Source organism: Phalacrocorax aristotelis, chromosome 3 (assembly GCF_949628215.1).
Source record: "Phalacrocorax aristotelis chromosome 3, bGulAri2.1, whole genome shotgun sequence".
In the NCBI taxonomy this organism is placed as follows: domain Eukaryota; kingdom Metazoa; phylum Chordata; class Aves; order Suliformes; family Phalacrocoracidae; genus Phalacrocorax; species Phalacrocorax aristotelis.
In genome coordinates this window covers 94,736,938-94,759,685 of record NC_134278.1, presented here as the reverse complement: position 1 = coordinate 94,759,685, position 22,748 = coordinate 94,736,938, and the positions used below count along the sequence as shown (strand labels likewise).

The window sequence follows — 22,748 nt, the reverse complement described above, 5'->3', positions numbered from 1 at the left end:
TGCAGTTTTGATTGCTCCCGTCTCTGTCTACCAAGTAAAGCTTTGGCTTCTTCTACAGTAGCATGAAGTTTTGGTAAAATCCTTCCTCTCCCACCTCCATCATTTTGAAGTGGGGAATGATGCATAAACACTGCATGTGAGCATCCAATAATAAGAACATTCTGACTGCTCCCTCCTCCCTTACTGTATGAATTTTAATGTATTGTCTCTCTAACTTCTCCTGTTGTATGTCTTCTGGCTTTGCAGGATACCGGATATCATAGGATGCTTTTGGCTTTAGAAAGAAATTAATGTAGGAAGAGACATACTGGGTCAGCCCCTCCTTTCTTGCTCCTTAGTAAATGGGGAGAGACAATAGGGGACTGGCTGCTCCTGCTGTCCTCGTTGCTCCAAGTGGTCCATGCCCTGAAGTTTGCAGTCTTTTTCTTCATCTCTGCCATCAGCAGCATCTGGGATTGTTTGTCTAAATAGATATGCTAGTGTGAAGGATGGGAAAGGAAGAGGGGTAAAATGCATCTATAGCCCTCACCACCATTGTGCAGCACACCTTAACTGCTGCATGAAGGAAAAAGCAACTGCATCTGCTATCTTCAGACTTGTTTTATCGCTTTCACAGGAAAAAAGTTTTAGGGGTAGAAGGCAATGCAGATACTTCATCTCAGTGACCCCATGACTTCCCCACCCCCCCATCCTTCCCTCACTTTATTCTTGTTTAAAGAAAAACAACACAAAACAACCAAAACAACAAACCCCAACCAAATTAAACAAACCCATTCCTCTCCTACCACTCAGAGCCGTATCTATCTCTCTCTCTCTCCATCCACCCCCTAGCCTGGCTTATGTTTTTTTCTGCCGCTGTGTGAATTCTCTCCTCTCTGTCTCCTAGTTTTGCAATTCTCCTACTCACATGCTTGCCCCTATGTGATTGGTTTTTTCTTTTTTGCACTTGTTAGCTACCATGATTATCTCGTTTGCCTCAATTAAGTAATTACACTACTGTCATTTCCCCTACTAGCTCTGACTGGGAAGATCATAATCCTCCTTGACACATGAAAATAATATTGCTAACACTCAGGACTGCAGCTGACGCTCTGCAGCATCCAAGTAGTCACTTGCCTTGGGGGGGAAAAGGGGATTACTCCATCATGTGTCTGCAGCAGGTTCACTCTTACTTAGCCAGTGATCTTAGCTGGGACCAGAAGCTGATAGGATGGTCAACCTGTTCTTCCTGGACCTATTCCTCATGGCGGTGAAGGTTGCCGAGATCATACTTGGTCACAGACTGTGGCTCTAGGTCCAAGGGAAGTGTCTGGTTCTTAACTATTGACATCTATGCCCCAAGTCCAAGCCATCAAAATGTGTTTGTCAGTAGTCATCTGCCTTCCCTTGCCATTTTAGATCCTCGTAAGCATACTTCATGCTGAGTGGCGATTGTATCACAGTTCTGAGCCCCTGAGAACACGTCAGGAGAGAGGTACCAGGCTGTAACTGAAGGCTAAGTGTGACTGGAGACCTTTGTTGGATAGGTGGCACAAGCTTGGCCTAGGCATAGGTGAAGAGAATTATGGTACTATAAAATAAAGTTGAGCTGTCACCTGATGGATCTTACTTACGCCTTGTGGTTTTGCACTTCTTGGGCTCATGGCCTCTGACATCAGGCCTGTCCCTTTATTGGATTGTTGTCAGTATTGGTTCATGGTTAGGATCAAACTTTTAGCAATTTCGCAGCAGGAAGATGCAGGCATTGGAGCAACATTTTTGGGTTTTCTGGCTCATTCAACAGCAAGAGAGACATGCCTTTTCCCTGGCATACTGAAGACAAAATGTGTGAAAGGTGCATGAAAATCTTTACTACGGTTGCATGCTGGTCCAACTGGTAGAGGGATAGTTTCAGGTGTGGCTGGGGAGATGTCTGGCTTCTCTCCCCAAAGATCCATCTTTTTGCAATGAGTGTCAGAAAAGGAAAGACATTTGGCCCTGGAAGATTATAGAAATTGGCGTGCCTTTGCCTGGGAGCCCATCAGATTCCTTCACCTGGTGCACTGTGAATTGTATTTCACCCAACAAAAAGTGATCACATCACCTCTGCTTGTATAAGAGAATGGCTGTCTTGTGCACATCCAGAGCAGATGTGGGAAGGAAGAGCTTTGTGCATGGCCCTCTTCCTTTCAGATCAAGTCAATACCAGATATTGTCAGAGCGTTTGGGAAAGACTCCCTGTGGACAACCAGTGCCAGTTTGAACTCTCTCATGCTGGCCAAGTTATTGGAAGTCCTCTATCATATGCTTAGCGTTCTTTCGCCAGGCATTGCTCTGTGGCTTACAAACATGTATCAGGAGCATTCCCTTGTCAAAAGGAGACCACTGCCACTTATGAGGTGTGCCTAATATTTATTCTTTGATACTGTGTTGGGAATTACAGTGCAGATTAGAAACCTGAGCAAGAGCAACTTGCCATGCCTGAAGTTTGTGCTGAAAGATTCCATCTTCCTAGATGAGCCCCGAAGAATTTAAGGTTGGAGCCTATGGACAATCCATAACTGTTTTGGGATCTTTTTTATCTGATATTTTAGGACTGACTGTGGTTCTTTTCCTGAACCTTGGCCAGGAGAAGGCATTTGACAAGACATAGCATGACAGTTTAATGGGTTATTTCTGCACAATTGGCTGCTTCTCTTATTCTGTGAGGCATCAGCCCAAAACATCGTATGGTACTACAAAATGTGCAATTAAGCTTTATGTCCTCATGGACATTAACATCTTTAATAGAGAAACATGGTGGGTCTCTTCTTTATCCCACCAGTGGTTTTGATATTTGAAGAGTTGGAATTGCACATTGTCTTGTCGAAGTTGAAGTTTTCTGATGTGGCATGGTCTAGACCTGGCACATGGCCTGACAAGCTTTGCCTTCACCAGCCTACATCTACTGAGTCATGAGTTCTTGTCCAGTGCTAGGTGGGGAAAGGTACCACAGGGGTTTCATAGTTCCCATTGCTATGCCAGTTTGGTTTATCCAATGTATTTTCTTTACTGCTTATCCCTTTCTGTTGTTAAATCTGGCCCAGTAGGAAGCTCAGGATTCTGAACAGCTCTAAAGGGGCAAAGGTGATTCAGTCCATGCTCTGGATCAATAATATTCTGTCTCAATAACATTCTCCTGTGACTCTGCTCTGATTCCTCTGAACCTTCCAAGGGAATATTCTAAATTTCTTCTCACTGGGGTACTATGGATCTCTGCTTACCCTGTCGGTGAGGAAGAGGATCTGATCTGCATCTGATCCATTGCCTCCCTTCTCTTTCTGGACTCTGGAGAGGTGGAGTGATGCTGTACAATGCAGCTAGTCTGAATGAAATATACTGCCTTGTGCCTTTTCTGTTATTTCCTAGGGTTCCAGAATTACCAATATTTCCTTTGTATATCAGGAATTCCCAGTGAGACCTATCCAAACTGTTGGTATTCCACCACAACTTCCCTATGACTTGGAACATCTTTTCCAAGTAAGGCCAACTACAGGCGCTATGTTAACAGGTTGCTTTCATAGGTCTCTGTCTACATGTGGTGTAGACCTGTTGGGTGTATCAGAGGTTAGTCCTGTCTGGTAGCTTCATGATTTAAGCCTAATTTTTAGGTTACAGTTAGGTGTACATAACTTTTTTTTTACCTTGTCCATGGATGACATATATACATTATTTTCAATCAGTAGAAAGAAATTGGAATATCTTCCTGCATCAAGGTAGTCTTACTGAGAAGATGTTACTTAGTCATCTACTACCTTTTCCTATGTTCCCTCATCATCTGAGCCCAGCCTTCCCTGAAGTCTCTTCATCTAGCCTCAAACCCCATCAAATGGTTGCTCATAAAGTTTTTTGAATAGAACAATAATATTGTGCCTGTATGCACACACTTCATAACCACTTTCGTTGTTTTTGTGTTCTGTCCAGACACCAAAAGGCTAGGTCTGTTACTGCCAAAAAACTTTGGCAAGTCAGCTTCTATCTCCCCTTAGGTCCATGGTATATGAACTAAAAAATTCTTAATGGAGTGGTGTATACAGGGATAGCTATGGTGGGCGTTACATTCTTGCTGAAAAGGGACGCTCAGCTCATTATGAAATAACTACTTTTGGAAAGCATGTCTAGGCACATGAAAGATTAGAAGGGGACTGGGAAGAGCCAGCATACCTGACCAACCTGACCAGTCTTCTATGGATGCAGAGAGCAGTGAATGTTATTTACCTTGACTTTACACAGTCTCTCCTAATGTCTTCGTAGCCACATTTGAAAGAGATGGTTTGAATAAGTGGTCCAAAAGGTTGGTAGTAAATTGTCTGGATTGCTGGGTGTCAGAGGGTTGTGATCAGCAGCGCAAAGTTCACTTGGTGGCTAGCCACTAGTGGTAACTCTCAGGGAAGAGTCCTGGAGCTAACAGTGTTCAGTGTTTTCATTAAAGACCTGGATGATGGGACATGGGGACAGAGCACACTCTCAGGCAGTTCACAGAGGATACCAACTTGGGAGAAGCAGCTGATATGCTGAAGGTTAGTATTGATACTCGAAGAGACCTTGATGGGCTTACAGGAACCTCATGAGGTTCAGCAAAAGCAAGTACAAAGGCCTGCACTTGAAATGGAATGAACATTTGGAACAGTACAGGCTGGGGATCAACTGACTGGCTAGGGAGGAGCTCTGCTTCTGCAGACCTGTATGTCCTAGTGGTGACCATGAAGCAGTACTGTGTCCTGGTGACAAAGCAAGCTAACCACATGTTGGGCTGTATTAGGAAGAGCATAGCCAGCACTGTAAGGGAAGTTATTATTCCCTTCTGTTAGGCACTAGTTAAATCACATCGGGAAAGCTGTGTCCAGTACAAGAAAGACTGGAGTGAGCCCAGTGGAAGGCCACCAGGATGACTGGGAGCTAGAGCACATGCCGTAAGGGGAGAGGCTGAGGGAAGTGGGTTTCTTTGACCTTAGAAAGGGAAGGATCAAAGGAGATCCTGGTTTTGCCTTCTTCTACCTATAGGGAAGACTGAGTTTGACTCTTCTGAGGTGCCCAGTAAAAGGATGAGATGCAATTGATGCAATCCACAACAAAGGAAATTGCAATTAGCTATATGGGAAAAAGTTGTCATCAGGAGGATGTCAAACAGTAGTGGGATATTCATCCTTGGATATAGGCAGAACATTACTTGACAGGGCATTGAGCAAGCTGATCTGACTTTGAAACTGGATCTGACTTGAAAGTAAGCCCTGCTTTGAGTAAGGGGTGGACTAGGTGATTGCTTGAGTTCCCTTGCAACTTAAAGATCTTTTGAGTTCCAGCCCGATGCATCTGTAACGCCCTCCTGCCAAGGCTCTTGCTGTGCTCCATATCTGACATCCTGTCTAACTGAGGGATCTCTTGTCATTTTCCTCCTGGCTCTGCCAAGGTAGCTGTTCCTGGGACCAGCAGAAGGAAACTCAGTATGCGAGGCTTGCAGTGACTGTGGAAACCCTTCTGGTCCCTAATAATATTGTGTCTGCAGGCAAAGGATCCCTAAACAGGATCCAGTAACTATTTGCATGACTTCTGGGAGCAGTGTTTGTTGTGGGGACTGTTCTGTGCATTTTCCCACTCGACTTTTGTCCTTGTAAAGCTTTGACCTTTCATCAGAAGTATGAACAGTTCAGAGAAAGCTGAGAAGACTCAGTAAAACCATGGAATAGCTTGAGAATACTGGCAGCTGAGGACACTAGTACCCTTCAGCCTGCGAAAAAAGGCCATACAGGTAATACAATAGAGGTCTGTAAAATCCCAAATGGCCTGCAGTCAAATGCAAGCATTACAGAAGTTATAGCAGAAAGTTACAAAAGTTGTTTTGACTGAGTGGGTCCTTGACAGCATGAAGGATTGCTAAGAATAAGACAGCTGAACTTCTAATTTTAGCATGTGGTTTCTTACTTCAGACTGCTTCAGTATCAAAGGAATGGAAGGAGGCAGAAGCAGTACCAATTTTTCAATGGCTTCAGAAGATACCAGACCCTGACACTGACAAGTACATCACAAAGAATCAGAAACTGTGATAAAGACTGGGATTAGTGGACAGATGGGTGAGGATGATCTAATGAGCAGAAGTCAGTATGGCTTTTATAAGGGCATCTGTCTACAAATATATGGCGTTCTTGGAAGGAGGCTTTGAGGATGTGGGGATATTAATGTCTAAAAGACACTTAACAGTAATTCTTGCCAAAGTAGCAGTCAGAAAGCAAATATAATCCTAAGGATGATTGGAGTAGTATTAGAGGGTAAACAGAAAATACCCTTATACTACCATGTAAATCTGTGCAAAGCATACTCTTAAATACTGTGTGTCGTTCCATTCCTGCATCTCCGAAAGGATATCCTGAAATCAAAGAAGTTGTAGGGAAGGGTAACAAGGAGGCTAGAGAGAGTTTCACTTCCAGATACGGAAAGATGAGTTAGAGTAGGACAGTACACTCTGAAAAACAAAGAGAGGACTGATATGTACATGACATCTTTAAAATCAAAGGCAGAATGGCAAGAAGTGTGTGGAGAATGATTGTTTCTGCTTCTTCTAATATGAAAATGAGGAACTGCCAAATGAAATTAGCAGGTGGCAGGTCTGAATGAGCAAAGAAGACATTTCATATAATTGGTGCATTCTTTGCCATAAGACAGGTGTAGTCCAAAAGCTTATGTATTCAATAATTAGGCAAATCCATGAGAAAAGATCCGTCTAAGGTTACTAAATACCAGAAATGAATTTTCTAAAAGCAAGACCTTTTAGTTACTCACATTCAGTTTTGAGCAAGAAAATCCCTGCCAGCAGCAGGGAACAACTCCCATTCCCATCATAGGTGAAAGGGGGCATTTTGACATGAGACTAACAAGCAGAAACAGAATACTATCATATTAAACTATCACAACAGTAAAATCCCTTTCAAAGCAAAGAAGCTGTTACCACTGCTAGGTCACATCCACTCTCTGGAGAGGTCTCACCTGTTCCTTGATCTGACTGACAGTCATCTCTAGGAATTCTTTTAATCAAATGTAGTGCTACTGCAGGAGTGGAGCACCTAATTCTAGGATTCTAGGTCACAAAAAGGAGGAAAAAGATAGCTCAACTGAAAACTGCCAATTGGCATTTTACTGCAGTTTGGTGGAAGGTAGTAGGAAATGGCAGACTCTCCTAGCCTTCTGATTATGCTGATAAACAACTGGAATATAAATGCAAACAAATTTTGGAATTTTTTTGTTCATGGTAATTTTTATTCATAGCTTAGTGCTAATTCTATGCCATAAGCCAAATGTATTTGTCACCATATTCTCTCTCCATATAGACTGTAGGCTGAATCCCCACAGTTCTCCATTATTTAGCAGAATAATTTTATTAGAAATGCAGGACCTCACGTACAGCTGTGTTGGCCTATAGCATCCGGTTTCCCTTTGACAGCAGAACTTCAGATTTCTGTGGGTAATGCATTGATGCACTGAGCACTGCTGCCAGTAGTTTCATTCTCTCCTGAAGAATATCTGTTCTTAGAAAGCAACAAGCATAAACCATGTCAGTATGAGCATTTGTACCTGCCATCTTATGAAGAAAATTGTATCATCCCTTTTACAGTTCTATTTTCTTTCACAGTCAAATGTGGCAGGCCACATTGTGCCCAAGCATATCATAGGACTCCTGACCCAGCTGTATTTGAGCCAGACACTGCAACGAGTCTGCATCCTAAAACTGTGTTTTCTTGTTGTGTTTACATCTTCTGGCAGCCCTTGAACTTTACATATCAAATGTACTATTCTGCATATGTCTAATCTACAGGAAAGCTGAGCTGAAGTTAAGGCTTTAGAGTTACAGTAACAAGCCAACTGCAAGATTTCAGCAAATCAGCATCAAAATGTTGCATGTGCTTCTATGGTAGATTTAAATACATTTTAGTTCCCCAGCCAAAACCAGCCTGAGAAATAACTGATACAATTTTGTGATATTTGCTTTCATTTCTTGGTACCTTTCATAGGCAAGATGGAGATTATAAGCTGCACTTGGTCTTCATTCTCATACTTTGGATTTTTTGTGAAAGCCACCCTCAGCTACTTAACATAAATTGTTTTTGTAAATTTCTTCCAGCTAATCATGTCCGTTTTTGAGAACAGCATGAAAGAAAGAGGCATTACTGAAAATGAAGCCTTTGACTGGGAGAAGGCTGGTACAGATATCTTGTTGTCCACAAGCACCTCTACTCCACCACAGCAAAACACCAGGCAAACAGCAGCCATGTTTGGGTGAGTATTGCAGTTGCACCAGTCAGACTATGGACATCCTCAGTAACAAGTTCATTTTTGAAAGACTTTAAGGTCATTACGGTCCTGGGAAGTTGGAGCTGCGTGGCAGCCACCCCTTGATTTGACTTTATATATATTAACATACACCTCAGGTGGTGGAATCCAGTTTCAGACCCTTGTTCTCCTGAAAACACCTTTTCTACTGTGGATATGTGTGTGGGTTGAAGTCACATTAAGGCATGTCTGGAGACCTTTGGCTGGGATTGTTGGAGTCCATATGCTTGTATATTTTACATATTATATGGCACACATGGCTGGAGCTTCTGTGAGGCAGTTGTTGCCTTGCTGTGCGTGGGTTTGTAATTGATAGTGAGCTGAACACAGCAGAGAGCATGTACTGGTCACACAGCATCTTGACCTTTACAGGGTGTTTCATGTGCTGGTGCAAAGGTACACAGGATTTGGTGCTCAGAGGTGGAAATGAGTCCAAACAAAAGTTGATAAGGCTTAGTTCACTGGTCTGTCTTGGTGCTTTTGAGGGGGCTGACATTAAGGGATAACAGTAGTCCTTAGTAACATTATAGAAGATAAAAGCTTAATACTATAGAAGTTAAAAGTTATAAGGCCTATTAAGCCTCATTTGCTCATGCAAAGAGAGGAAGTCTCTTCTAAGCTAAATATTGTACAATGGACACTTCTGAAAGAAGTTTGCAGCCTGTGTATTGAGAGTAACAAGATGCTTTCACTGATCTATCCCACTGTCTATTCCACCTAACTATATGGTATAATGCCGGACTGCCTTTTTTTTCAACCTGGTAATACCATAAAAGCTGCTAAGGAATTTCTGTGGGGCAGTGTGATAGGCATCCTTCCTTAAGTACTAATAATTTTACCTTTCTTCGCATCTCCTCCATAGGGTGGTTAATGTCACTCCGGTACCTGGGGACTTGCTTCGTGAGAACACTGAGGATGTCCTACAGGGTGAACATCTGAGTGATCAAGAGAATGCTCCTCCCATCCTGTCAGGCCGGCCAGCAGAAGGTCTTGGTCAGGCTCCAAACACTGCTTTCAATGAGGCTGAAGTTTGGGAAGAGACAGATGTGAATCGCAACAAACTCAGGATCAGCATCAGCAAAGTAAAGAACGTTTATTTATCTCCTGTGGCAGCTGGATTTAGGGCAGTGGATTCATAGACTGCTAGAAGCTGCCCAGATCCGCTGATGTAGCATCCTATATAGTGCAGCCCAAAAAGCACTGTGGAATTTCCCTATGGAAATGGGAAATTGCAAACAATTTTTTCATAGAGTAAAAGCCATTGGTATTAATTTGGATCTTTATGCAAGTGAAATTTTGGGGACCAATAGTGCTAGAGTGAATCTTTTGTACAATCATTATATAATTATCTAGGATCTTGATACTTCACGCAGTGGAATTCTAGTCCTTGCGTAGCTGATACAATATCAGAAATGTCCCTGGTTTTAGCTTTTTAGCTTGCATAAAGGGTATATTTCAGCTGATTTTCTTCATAATCCCTAAGCTGTTTCTCAGTCCTTTCTTGTAAATGTTATCTCATTTCTTGGAGGCATCCCCACTAAATGATGATTCCACAGTAAATGTTAAGTATGAGAATCTACCTGTTAGTTTATTTATTAGATCAACTTATGTATTGTAAGTAAATTAGTATTTGTTGTGTTGATCTCAATTCTTATTTAAACATCAGAATGTCACATAGCATGACATCAGATACATACAGAATCTGTTACCAGAGAAACCTTCATCTAACAGACTTCAAATATCAGGGCATATTGGATTCACTTCACAAACCTGTCTTTGACATTTGTGGACTAGCATGCAAAAAATCTACGGGTTTTCTGGATCTGACCAGAATTCAATTCAGTCTCTACTGGCACGAAATTAGTCCTTCTTTCAGCCCTATATATATCTTCACTATCCTTAGTCTGATTAGAAAACATTATTCATGGACAAGAAATTGTCTCACTAACTTGCTTAAAATTCTCCGGTGCAAATAATTTGGATCACTGTGTTATCTGTATGGAACATTACCAGCAGCATTCCCCAATACTGAGAATTATAAACCAAGTTCAGATCACTTCTTGATCTCTCACTGGTAAACTTTGCATTCCTGGAAGTTCTCATTTGAAGGCACATGAAGAAAAGCCTGGTAGAGTGAGACAGTTTTGTTTCCACAACAAACAAGAAAAAGAGTATTACAGAAAAGTCCTGGTAGCGCATATGTGTTTTTCTGTTCCTTTGAATCACCAGGTGCCTTGATGCTCTTCAGTCAGATGTGCACAACAGAGTCCTAAATGTCATTTCTGCGTGCTGGTTGTACATCATGTCTTAGGTACCTAGCACTGTCATTCACAAGCCCTGTCATAACAGCAGTTAGAGGTAAGAGAGGTTTCTACAAGGTCCACAGCATGACCAGGTGTCTCTCCTGCCAATGGATATGCTATTTCTTGTCAGTTTACTGGCAAAGGAGTTTAGGGAATTAGTCAGTGCGGCAATGAGCACTTCAGTTCTGACAAGCTCAGTAGCTACGCAGCAGTCTATGAAACAGAGCCCGGGGCATCATGTTCTCCAAAGCTGAAGAAGTCTGTCCTTTCTCTCTGTGAGGGTTGTTATCTTTAGTCTGACTCTTGCCTGTCCTTTTGCTCTGCTAGGCTTATTATCTTTAGTCTGACTGTTCTATGAGAGAGAATCAGTTTTTATTTGTCACAATCACCACACGGAAGAAGAAAAAGGAGGCTGCAGATTTGATAGGTAAGGACACAGCTTCACCTCTGCTTGTAATCTTAGGCATCCCTTATGTCTTTCAGAGTTACAAGGGCAGCTGGTGTGTCAAACACCATTCTGCTATTCGCAGCTTCATCACCCTTCATCTTCCAGTCTTGTAGCACGAGAAGTAACTGGCTCTCCCTGTCTTGCTCTTTGTATTTAGGTGATGAGTAGATCTTGCCACGTTTTTTCTCCCCAGTACCTCTCTAAGGTCATCCTTATTTCTCTATTCACATAGTTCAGGTGTCCTTCTGTCCCACTTCTCCCATTTCTGTGCTAAGGACAGTTTCCTTGCTTACTGTCACTGACCTTTCTAACTCCTCCTTCTGGTTCTCTTTCCTCCACTGGATCTAAGTTCTCATTCTGTGTTTTTTTTCAGAAACCTCTGCCTTCCCTACCACACTCTTCCCCAATTCTCTGCTCTTGGATCTTATCAAGTTGCCTGTTACTCTACAGTTACATCAGCACTTTACTCCTTCAACAAACACATTTGACCTTCCTTTGTCACTGACCTTCTCCTGGCCTGAATGGATTACAGATTAAATCATTATCAGCTATTCTGCTTTTCCTCCACTCACCCTAGCTGCAAAGACTCCTTAGTTATGCATTCAAAACCCAGCCTGGATGGTTTAGATCTGCTAATTTACGGACACTGATTGACTTGCCCTATACACAGTACAGGCACAAAGGCAACTGTCTTGATCAGCAGCATTTTACTGAGAAGCCTGCTTACGTTCAGAGCCTCTGGCATTAATAGAGGACAAGAGAATGTAGGACATGCTGCAGAGAAGGGTAAACATCCTCCACACTAGGAACTTGCACTGTCACATCAGTGCGTGTCCCCACACAGAGGCAGTGTGTAGCAGCTGATGTTGCATGGCTGGCAGCCCAACAGGGTTGAATGCAAATCCTAGACTGCTGCTGTAGCCCTTGAACCATTCTGCCTCTATGCTTTTGCTTAAGCAGATCTTCTCTTCCAAGGGGAAGCAGCACAGTGGAAGGCGGAAGGCTGCTGTGTTACAGTCACCTACTTTTGCTCCTTTGTCTGCTGCTAAATAAAAAAAAAATCAAATTCACTAAGGCTATATAAAAACAGAAAATATGTACTGGTAGAGCATGAACACTCAATGCTCACAAGTGTCCATGAGCATGTTCAGGTCCCTGCATGACCTTGGGTCTGTGGAAAGCTCTTACAGATGCTGTAGTTGAATATATGTCCTGAAGGCCTTTGTTTAGAGGACCAAGTTTTAAAAAACAAAAAACACCCCAAAAAACCCAAACCACCCTGAGAATTAGGAGATGGCTTAGTCATATCAAGTTCATCAGAAGTAAAAGTATTTACATTGCAATATAATGTATGGACCCTGCATAGACAAATGTTGACAAACAAAGGCTCTTAGACATCTTGGATAAGCAGTTAGGGTTTGTGTATGCAGTAAGTTAGCCATTGATAACTCCCTAGGATCAATTATTCAGGGAAATTGAGATGCAAAGGCCACCTTGTAAAGATGTTTAAATATTTGAAATGATTTGAAATCCATACCTTGTTTTAATACTAGATACTTGCCAGGGCTTATGGGCCCTTGCATTCCTTCATATATTGCTTGTGTAGATTGTGAAAATGCAGCTGAAACTGTATCCTGGAAGAAAGCACAGAGCAGCAGTGAAGGATGGGAAATCAATGTCTTTGGTCAGGTTTTGAGGTTCTTTGTGTTTACCCCCTACAGACTCAGTGCATGGTGGAAGAGGAGCAGAGAAATGGTGTCTGCCCCAGTTCCCCTGTCCGAGTGCCTCCGGAGTCCCCTACTGCACAAGTGCGCTCCCTAAGATACCGCCGTGTGAACAGCCCTGAGTCAGAACGCCTCTCCACTGCTGATGGCAAAGCAGATCTACATGAAAGAAGGTTTGCTTACCCTTTGTAGCCTCCTACTGCTTTTAGCAGTTTCTTGAGGATTGACTGTTGAGACCAACTTAATCATTAGATCAGCAGGCACTGGAAGTTCATTTCTGGGTGGAGGTGTTCACAGGCTTAATGATCTTTCTGATGGGGCACTCATGTCTGTTAATAAGGAGAGTTAGCGCTAACGTCCCTGTCCCTGGATGGGAAAAGCTCCATAGGTGGAAGGAGGGACATTTGTCAGAGGGAAGGCAAAACATCAGATCAGAGATAATGTCACAAAGCTTTTGGCTGGCCTGAGGTGTGAGGGAAGAATGGATCTTGTTAGGACGCTTGTATTCTGGGAGCTAGCCGGCAGTTCCTGATCTGGTGGGTTTCATTATTTCATTATCTTTCCTTAGGAGTAGTAATAGTATTCATTTTTCAGCATATAGCATTGCACTTGTTCGCATGTGAGAAGTACACATTACACCCTGATTTTGAGGGTAATAGGAATACGTTTTCTCAGATCCACAGCAAAGCAATAAGCAAAGCAATAAGCAAAAACCCAACAATAACAAAAATAATTAAAAGAATCTTTTTAAACTATTGTGTGCTGGGAAACATGTGTTGCAAGACATAAGCCCTTGGTGCTGATAACCCCATAACCCCCTTCACATCCTATGTTATTCTGTGTTTCTCTTACCATTGAAAGTCAGGGCATGGACTGTGATTGGAGGACATACTTGTCAAATGGCCCCTCTAAAAGAGGTAGGGGAGAGACGGGCCTGCTTGTCGGAGAAAATCTGACAGACTTCAGCCAAGAGGAACAGTAACAAGGAGACAGTAGTTGGAAATGAAGGAGAATAAAAAAGAACTAGAGACAGGAGGGGCCCTTAGCACTACCCCCTGTTTGTTAGGTACTGGTTTATTCTGGGTGGCTGGGGGAAGCTGCAATGCTTCTCTGTAATTCAGGAAAGATTGTTTGTGTTGCTGTTAATAATTTAGGGTTTGAATAAGAATTCTTGGGTCTTGCTTCCTCTTTTTCTTGCTCAGAAGAAAGGCTCTTTAAAATAGGAAGGGAAAAAAAGCCATTTATACAGTCAGCAACTCTAGTCCTGTATATTCACTGAATGCTTTTAACTCCTTCCTTTATTTCTCCCACTATTCCTTGTCTAATCAGCGTCATGCTAACTTAATATAGAAAATGTGTATTATCCAAAACGCATCCCTTTATCCTGCCTGCTTCCCTCAGCTACTGTTTTTAAAATCAAGACCTTTTTTTCATCTTCCAAGTAGCCTGCACCAAGTACGGTGCAAATACAATCCCACTCTGCCACAAAGTCTTCTTTTTATTTTGTTTTCATCTATTCACAACACAGACCTGACTCCCAGCACAGGGAAATTCTTCTGGCTTTCTGGAATAAATTCTTCCGCTCCAGGAGTCTCTCCTCTGCTGGGGAATGGATGAAGACATTGGCTAAATCCAAAGTTTGTTTTATTTTTTTAGCAACAGCTCTTAAAATCTATTTCTTCTTCACACATACAGTTTAAGCCATTTTTTATTCTTACTTTGCGTACTTTGTGTTCCCTGTTCTCAATAATATATGTTTAAGACTTTAATAAATACAGCCTTGCTTCTTTTAGATCCATCAGATGGCTTTTGCTGAGATCTTTGTTTTTGCTCACAACTTCCTCAACATCAACATTTGGTTCACCTCCTTCCCTGATTCCCCTTTCTTCATTAAGCTTGTAATTCTTTCCATCTCAGCTCTGACCTGCCATTGTGTTATTAAAGATGCCCAGTTTTGCTTAGCAACCCTCACCCAATGGTCAGTCACTTCTCTGTTTCCCCTCATGCTTTCTCACACATGGAAGACTTTTCCCAGAAGAGTCTACAAGGCTCCTGTATGGTCCGTGTTGAAATCCTTTTGTAAAATACACTGCAGCTGACTTAGGATCCCTAACTTTAACCACAAACCTGGTGTATTTTTAATGGCTTCATGTTCTGTCTTTAGATCTCGAATGGATTTACCTGGCTCTCCATCACGGCTTGTATGCTCCTCCCAGCCAGCCCAGATGCTGTCCATTGATACTGGCCAGGCTGACCGGCAGGCAAGTGGTAGGATGGATGTGTCTGCTTCAGTGGAACATGAAGCCCTCAGCAATGCTTTCCGCTCAGTGCCGCTCGCGGAGGAGGAGGACTTTGATAGCAAGGAGTGGGTTATCATTGATAAGGAGACGGAGCTGAAGGACTTTCACCCAGGTGCTGAGCCAAGCACCTCTGGAACCACGGATGAGGAGCCTGAGGAACTAAGACCTATTGAAGAGGGTGAGGAGAGAAGGCGCTTGGGGGCAGATGCTGCAGTCAGGCCGAAGACACATGATGGGCGAAGTCGGGGTATGCAGCCTGTGACTGAGGAGGACAGTTCCCACAGACATGAAGGACCTTCTCAAACAGTATCTGACAGTAAACATGAACAGCAGACAGGAAGTCCAGCCCACTCCCCCCTACATTCAGCACCAGCTATCCGACAAAGGAGACGAGAATCTGAACCTACTGGTCCTCAGAGACAGGTAAGATCCCTTGGTCTGTATCTTGTTGCCTAGCATAGCATCATCTTAGGAAACTTCAGCTGTGCTGAAGAAGGCTGTGATTCCAAGCATGGATGCTCTTGTGAAACTCTTTCCAACAGTGCTTGCAAATGTTGTGAACACCTTGGAAGTGCTCCCTATAGCGAGTAACGTCCCCTACTAAGGACACACTGTTATCAAGATCTTTCAGCCATTATGGCACAGGGACAAGAGGAGAGCACAGTTGTGGTTGTGGGTATCTTTAATCAGTTCTCTTATTGCTCTCCCACGGTGTTTTGTTAATAACCACTTAGTTGTATGGAGGTGGCACTAGCAAATCTTCTCCACATAGCTTCTCAGCAGCAACAGCAGTGTATGGCAAGAGAATGCCCTTTAATCTAATCACACATCAGCACTGGACAGGCCTGCAGCAATGCAAATCATAAAATAACTCCCTGAAATTAAACTTTCTTCTAAATACCTAATAAAAAGGTCAGAGTAACCAGCACACACATCCCATCAACCTTACTTCAGTGACTGGCATCGTTGTTACCAGGTATTTGCTCACAGAAATGTTCTTTACCTACTGTGTTTTTTCTAGGTAGTTCTAGAGGGCTTTTTGCTTTTGCTTTTGCTTTTTCCTGTGGTCCTCTGAAGATATAAAGAAGTTCAGTTTTTAGTGGGAGCTAATTTATTAGATTACCTGGAAAAACATGATATGCTGTTAGGCTCAGAGTTCCTCTGTCATGTCTAATCTTCATTTCTCAGACATTCAGAAAAAGGCTGTCCCAGAGTGTTCACTGTAAGAGACAATAAAATTGTTCTCCGGAGGGTTTTTTGTATTTGTGTGTTAATGAAGATCTCTCATGCACGTGGGATCAGGCAAGTCATGCACACAATGACGCCCTTGTATGGCAGGCGTTCATGCAGCCGGCTTGTTCTAGAAGATGGTAACTCCATCTCCCATTCCCTCTTAAGCTTATTCTCTAAAGGAGTGTTCACTGGACTGGAGCATGTTAAAAGAGTATCCTTCCGTTCAGGCTTTGCCCAGATTCTTCTCTTCTCTGGATCCCAGAGAGGTACAATGAAAAAAAGACTGTTAATTTTGGCAACAAAACATGAGTGTTACAAGGTACTATATGAAAAGAATCAAACCAAATCCTTGCCTGCCAGGCAAGGTGTTCCTTGCTAAGGTGTATGAGGCTTCAGCATTTACAGGAAAGACAGAAATACTGACGGAAGGCACTAGTGGGACTGTCCTGCTGAGAATGGAATAATAGCAGTACATGTTTCTCGTGGAGACTGCGTCCAGGTGCAAGGTTCCTAGGTGGAGGTGTTTGTTGAATAAAGCCGATATGTTGGATGCCCCAGATATCTAGAGATTGCATAGGCAAGATTGGCAGAGTTGGAAGGGTCTGTGTCTGAATTTGGCTCTGTGTGCTTATTAGGCTGGTCAGTGCAAGATCTGCAAGATTCAATAAATATGGCAAGAGCCAGGTGGTAAGAACCAACCGTAAAAACAGGCAGGCACACTTCATTGATGTATTTAGCATAGCTAAAGAAGGCTGGAGGTACCTTCTTGGCCATAGCATGTAGTACTGCTATGTGAAATGGGTTGGGTATTATGCAGTATGAAGGCTGTTTGTCATTGCACAGTGATACCTAAAAAGCAGGCAAAAAAGGTAAATTAATGGGACTGTGGATGATCACTGCTGATATATTAGACAGCCTTGGTTCTCCAGCAAACTGCACATTTTTTTACTCCTATGTTCTGAAATACCCTGTAGTTACTCCTGGGCCTAGCTTTGTACATGCAGACCAACACTGGACTTCTTTGGCTGGCCAGGATTTAGCTGTGCTTCCTTTGATGTCTGGATCCTTCGGTCGCCCCTATACACACAGCTTTGCAGTGATATTCATATTTTTCCATTTTCTGTCAAAAACCAACTGCTAACTCTCAAAGGAAAAATGACTTGGTGCCTAAAGGAAGGCAGAAGCCTGTTCTCTTTAGGTACAGCAGACATGGAGGGACAGTTGGTTGGGACGCTAATAAGAAGTTGACCAAGGACTTAACTAATGAAAATACTGAAGGCCTCACTAGCAATGATAGATGTTTCCTGCAGCTCGGGCTTGACCTTCCTCTGCATTTGATTGAAACTGTGATTACATTGTGTGTGAGTGTGTGTATGAGTAAACCTTCCTTATCTTTCAATGTGAACTGAGCCTTTAAGGTACATTAAAATGTCACTAAATGCAGAACTACCATGACTAAGGTCATAGGCCTTGTTCTACCAATTTGGGATGTCATTCTGATCTCCCAAAAGCTGATGATCATCCACTGGTGTCAGTAGAGGACTAAATGAAAGGAAATGGGTAATCTCTGCTCTAATGCTTTCTTCTGTTCTCCATTCTCTAGCTTCAATGTATAAGCCATTACTCGTTACTGGCAAAAAGACAGTGACCGCTGGATTATCATAGAATCACAGCACGGTTGAGGTTGGAAGGGACCTCTGGAGATCATCTAGTCCCACCCTCTGCTCCAAGATGGATCAACTAGAGCAGGACAGTGTCCAATCAGAATATATCTGAGGGTGGAGATTCCACAACCTCTCTGGGCAACCTGTTCTGGTGTTCAGTCACTCTGGTAAAAAAACTACTTTTTCTTATGTCTAAATGGAATTTCCTGTATTTCGATTTCTGCCCATTTCTTCTTGTCCTGTCACTGGGCACCACTAGGAAGAGTCTGGATCCATCTTCTTTTTCCCATCAAGTATTTATAAATGTCGATAAGAAGCCCCCTGAGCCTTCTCTTCTCCAGACCAAACAGTCCATGCCCTCTCAACCTTTCCTCAAATGAGAGGTGCTCTAATCCCTTCATGAACTTTGTGACCCTTCGCTGCACTATGTCCAGTATATCCATGTCTCTCTTGTACAGTGCAGCCCAGAACTAGACCTGGCACTCCAGGTGTGGCCTTACCAGTGTTCAGCAGAGGTGAGAGACCACCTCCCTCAACCTGCTGGCAACAGTTCTCATCATGTAGCTCAGGAGGCTGTTGGTCCTTTTTGCCACAAAGGCACCTTGCTGACTCGTGTTCAGCTTAGTGTCCACCAGGACCCCCAGGTACTTCTCTGTCAAACTGCTTTCTAGACAGCTGGCCCCCAGCGTGTTCTGTTCCTTCCCAGGTGCAGGAGTTTGCACTTTCCTTTGTTGAATTTCATTAAATTCCCTTTTGCCCATTTCACCAGCCTATCCAGGCACCTCTCAATATATCAGCACAACCACCTGGTGTGTCAGCAACTCCTTCCAGTTTTGTATCATCCATGAACATGGTAAGGGTACACTCTGTCCCATCATCCAGGTCATTAATGAAGTTGTTAAACAGTAGTGGCCCCAGTGTCAACCCCTGGCAACACCACTAATGACTGGCCTCCAGTTTACTGGACTTCGTTTACCTAAGCATAACACTTTGAACCCAGCAGCTCAGATACCTCACTGTCTACTTATCTAGCCCATATTTTGTCATTTTGTGTATGAGGATGTTATGGGAGACAGTGTCAAAAACCTTACTAAAGTTAAGGTGAACAACCTCCCACCCAGTCATCTCATCACAGAATGCTTATCAGGTTCATCAGGCATGATTTCCCCTTCATATATCTGTGCTGACTGCTCTCAGTCACCACTTTCTCCTTCATATGTTTGGAAATCGTTTCCAGGAGGATTTGTTCCATGCCCTTCCCAGGCTGACCAGCCTGTACTTCGCTGAGTGATCCTCATTTAGAGCTGAGATGTTTGTTCAAATGTGTGAATCTGTTGGAATAAAGATACTGTAGTGCAAGTGTGAGGGATTGTGGTGTCTTCAGGACATCTTCAGGGATTCACTATCAGGAATACTGTGGCCACCAGGAGTAGAGAAGTGATCGTGCCCCTGTACTCGGCACTGGTGAGGCTGCACCTCAAATACTGAGTTCAGTTTTGGGCCCTTCAGTACAAGAAGGACACTGAGGTGCTGGAGCATGTCCAGAGGAGGGCAACCAAGCTGGTGAAGGGTCTGCAGAGCAGGTCTGATGGGAAGCAGCTGAAGGAACTGGGGTTGTTTAGCCTGGAGAAGAGGCTGAGGGGACACCTTATCGCTTTCTACAACTACCTGAAAGGAGGTTGTAGTGAGGTGGGTGTTGGTCTCTTCTCACAAATTAGTAGCAATAGAACAAGAGGAAATGGCCTCAAGTTGTGTCAGGGGAGGTTTAGATTGGATATTAGGAAAAATGTCTTTACTGAAAGAGTGGTCAGACATTGGAAGAGGCTGCCCAGAGAGGTGGTGGAGTCACCATCCCTGGAGGTGTTCAAAAAATGTTTAGATGTGGCGCTTCAGGGCATGGTTTAGGAGGCCTGGGGGTGTTGGGTTGACAGTTGGACTTGATCCTAGAGGTGTTTTCCAACCTTTATGATTCTATTACTCTATGATTCATGAAACTGTGTAGGTGTAAGAGGGAGCACAGTATGAACAGATGCTGCTGTGGGGAAAGTCAAGTAAAAAGGAGGCTGTAAATAGTCGGGGGGAATTTCTAACCCAAATATTCTCACATATTAGATATCTCCCAGGTTCAGCTGACAAGAAGACAGCTGCAGTGGAGCATAGGCCTCATGGGAAGTCCTGGTATAGAGGGAGAACAGGTCTTTCATGAAACTATGTCCTGTTCAAGCCCTTCTGTCTGTGCACCACTCAGTGCAGCACTGAGCACCCAGCAAGCTGTTTAACAGAGCTCTTAGGGTTTACTTTAATGTACGCACTTCAGGAATGTACTAATAAATCTCTGCTTATTTTTATGCACTATTGTGCAGATAAAGCTATAGAAATAGCTAAAAATGAGTGGGGGAAAAAATTTAACCTGCAATTCTGTTGACATATTAATCCTGACATAGGATTGCTGCTGTTGTTGGAAATCATTTATATCCACACCTAACAATATCATTTAAAAATCTGTCAAGTTCTTAAATATGCTGAGTAAATTCACTGACACTTGACAGAGGCGGCAACTTACTGCTGCCTTCTGCATTGGAAAGAAATACAAATGCTCATCTATTTATGAGTTTTAGCAATTACTCCTGACTGTCAGTCTGTGCGCATTGGTATTTCTTGTCTCTGCATCTGCCTTGCTGCTAGTGTAATTGGCATTGTACAAGATGTTTTGAGACTTGCCTGCCTAAAACATGCCTGTCCAAGTGATGTTGCATCTGAAAAACACAAGAAAAGTGTAGAAATAGTGGGAGATGGTACTAACTCTTCCTTACTTATTCTTGGATATATTCTGCAGAGTTCAGAGAGCATTTTGCTTGTGCTGTCTTACGGTCCTATCTCCCAGCGCCAAGAGTTCATGTTTCAGAGAAGGTCCCAGTGTGAAGAAGCACTGGTGTATTTCCTCACCAACTTAGCTGTGTAGTTAGAATCACTCTTAAAAAACATCTCCCTTGGTGCTATATTAGGCCTCTTTTCTCCCACATCCAGCCCTCCATAGCCAGGAGAATGCCACAAATGGATTTATTCAAAGTTGTCCGTGTCTTGACCCTGAGAGGGCAGCAGCTGTGTAGCTTATGAGCCCTTCCCAGCCATACCCCACCACTGGCATCTTTGCTGAGAGATCATACAAGGATGCTCAGCGTGACGACCTGTGTTGGTAATACCATGGGTAAGACAGGAGGCAGTCAGAAGCACATTGCAGAGGCTGCCTGGGCCAGCTTCACCTGGGAGTCCAACCTTACCTATAATCACTGGTTTTCTTCTGTAAAAAACCATCCTGAGACCCTCACTGAGACAAGAAGATATTCTCTGTTCTGGTGCTGAGCCCATGGGTGCCCCCATGTTCCTGAACTTCATCACTGCCGCATCTGAGGGATGCTGTAGTTGTGTCATTGCCTGATACCCTTGGGAGCACCACAGTTGTTCAGGCAACGACCACTTCAGCAACCTCAGTATGCTGTTATCTTCCTACATTGATTTGAGTTGGTGACGATTATTCCTCAGAAAGGGACACAGAGACACAGGAGAGAGCTTTCTCACAACAAGGCCAAGGCTCTAGTGTTTTGCATGATCTGTACTGCCTTTCTGGTTCATGTGGTCTCAAGCACTGAGTTGCCCCAGGTCTGTTACCTGCAGGAACTCGGGTTGATTTGCACTGAGGACTGAAAGCTGAGCAGGGCTTTCTCTGGGCTATATTTTGGGCCCGGTGGCCTCTGTGGCCCCAGACCATGTAGCAGTGATGAGGGAAATCCTTGTCACTCCCAGAATGCCTATAGACAGCAGGAGAACAGGACAGAAACTATGACTTCACTGGCTCTGAGGGAGAAAGAAAATAATCTGGGCTAAAATAATCGAGCAATGGGTAGAAGCAAAGCACTGCAGGCTTTCAGGTTTATAACCATGGGCAGAAGAGGTAGGCTGGGGGCAGAAGGCGTAGGCTGGGGGCAGAAGGCAGCAGGAAAAATGAGATAAGAAAAGGTGTTATGTGTCTTGGTTTCCTCTCCTGTCTACAGCATCGTCTGTGGGCTGCTCTGAGGGGACCTGAGGGACCATTTCTCAGTGGTGAGAAATGGGCATTTGCAGAAGAGGGGCAGACTCTCACTGTCCCTCATGCAGTGTAATTCCTGTTGAGCTGCTCTTGCTGTCTGTTGTAGATGATGCAATTCTTTGACATTCAGCTCCTCTGGCTTCCCTCTACATGAGAAGAGCTTGCCAGCTGATGGAGAAGGATGTATGTAGAGCTGGCCTCTGTCCCTTACGCTTTTCAGAGTCAGGGTCCCTGTCCATCAATGTGTTAGGAATAAAGGGCCAGCAAAAGGGTGATACTATAAGAGAAATAATGCTCACATATGCTCATTATATATATACAGGTCATAACAATCAAAACCTTAAGCTCAGTAGAAATTCCTAATTATATTTTATATCTTTAAAATATATTGAGGTCTATCAACACCACATTTTTCTGGGAATTCACATGAGAGATGTCATACTGCTCCTGTCCAAACAGACCAGAATAGGCATGATGGAAAGTGGTCCAGCCTTATTGCTGCCAAGAGCAAAGGGATAGAAGCGGGCAGCACCCCCAACATTGACTGGGTAATTTAAGCTCAGAGCATCAGTGAAGTGGTGTGTCTGTAACCTCATTTTCAGCCAGGAGGCAGCAATACCTAAGTGTGCTTGCTGGCAGGGTGTTGCAA

At 43.4% G+C, this 22,748-nt stretch overlaps 1 protein-coding gene across 3 annotated transcripts in view; it reads left to right on the top strand.

Annotated features, from left to right (window-relative positions):
- Positions 1-22,748, top strand: part of TTBK1 (tau tubulin kinase 1) — a 116,738-nt gene that overhangs the window by 63,510 nt on the left and 30,480 nt on the right. For all 3 annotated transcript variants that reach the window (XM_075088569.1, XM_075088570.1, XM_075088571.1), the window contains 4 exons: positions 8,132-8,286; positions 9,203-9,422; positions 12,813-12,988; positions 14,980-15,538. In XM_075088569.1, coding sequence (XP_074944670.1) covers positions 8,132-8,286; positions 9,203-9,422; positions 12,813-12,988; positions 14,980-15,538 — 1,110 coding nt within the window. The remainder of the gene's footprint in view (positions 1-8,131; positions 8,287-9,202; positions 9,423-12,812; positions 12,989-14,979; positions 15,539-22,748) is intronic.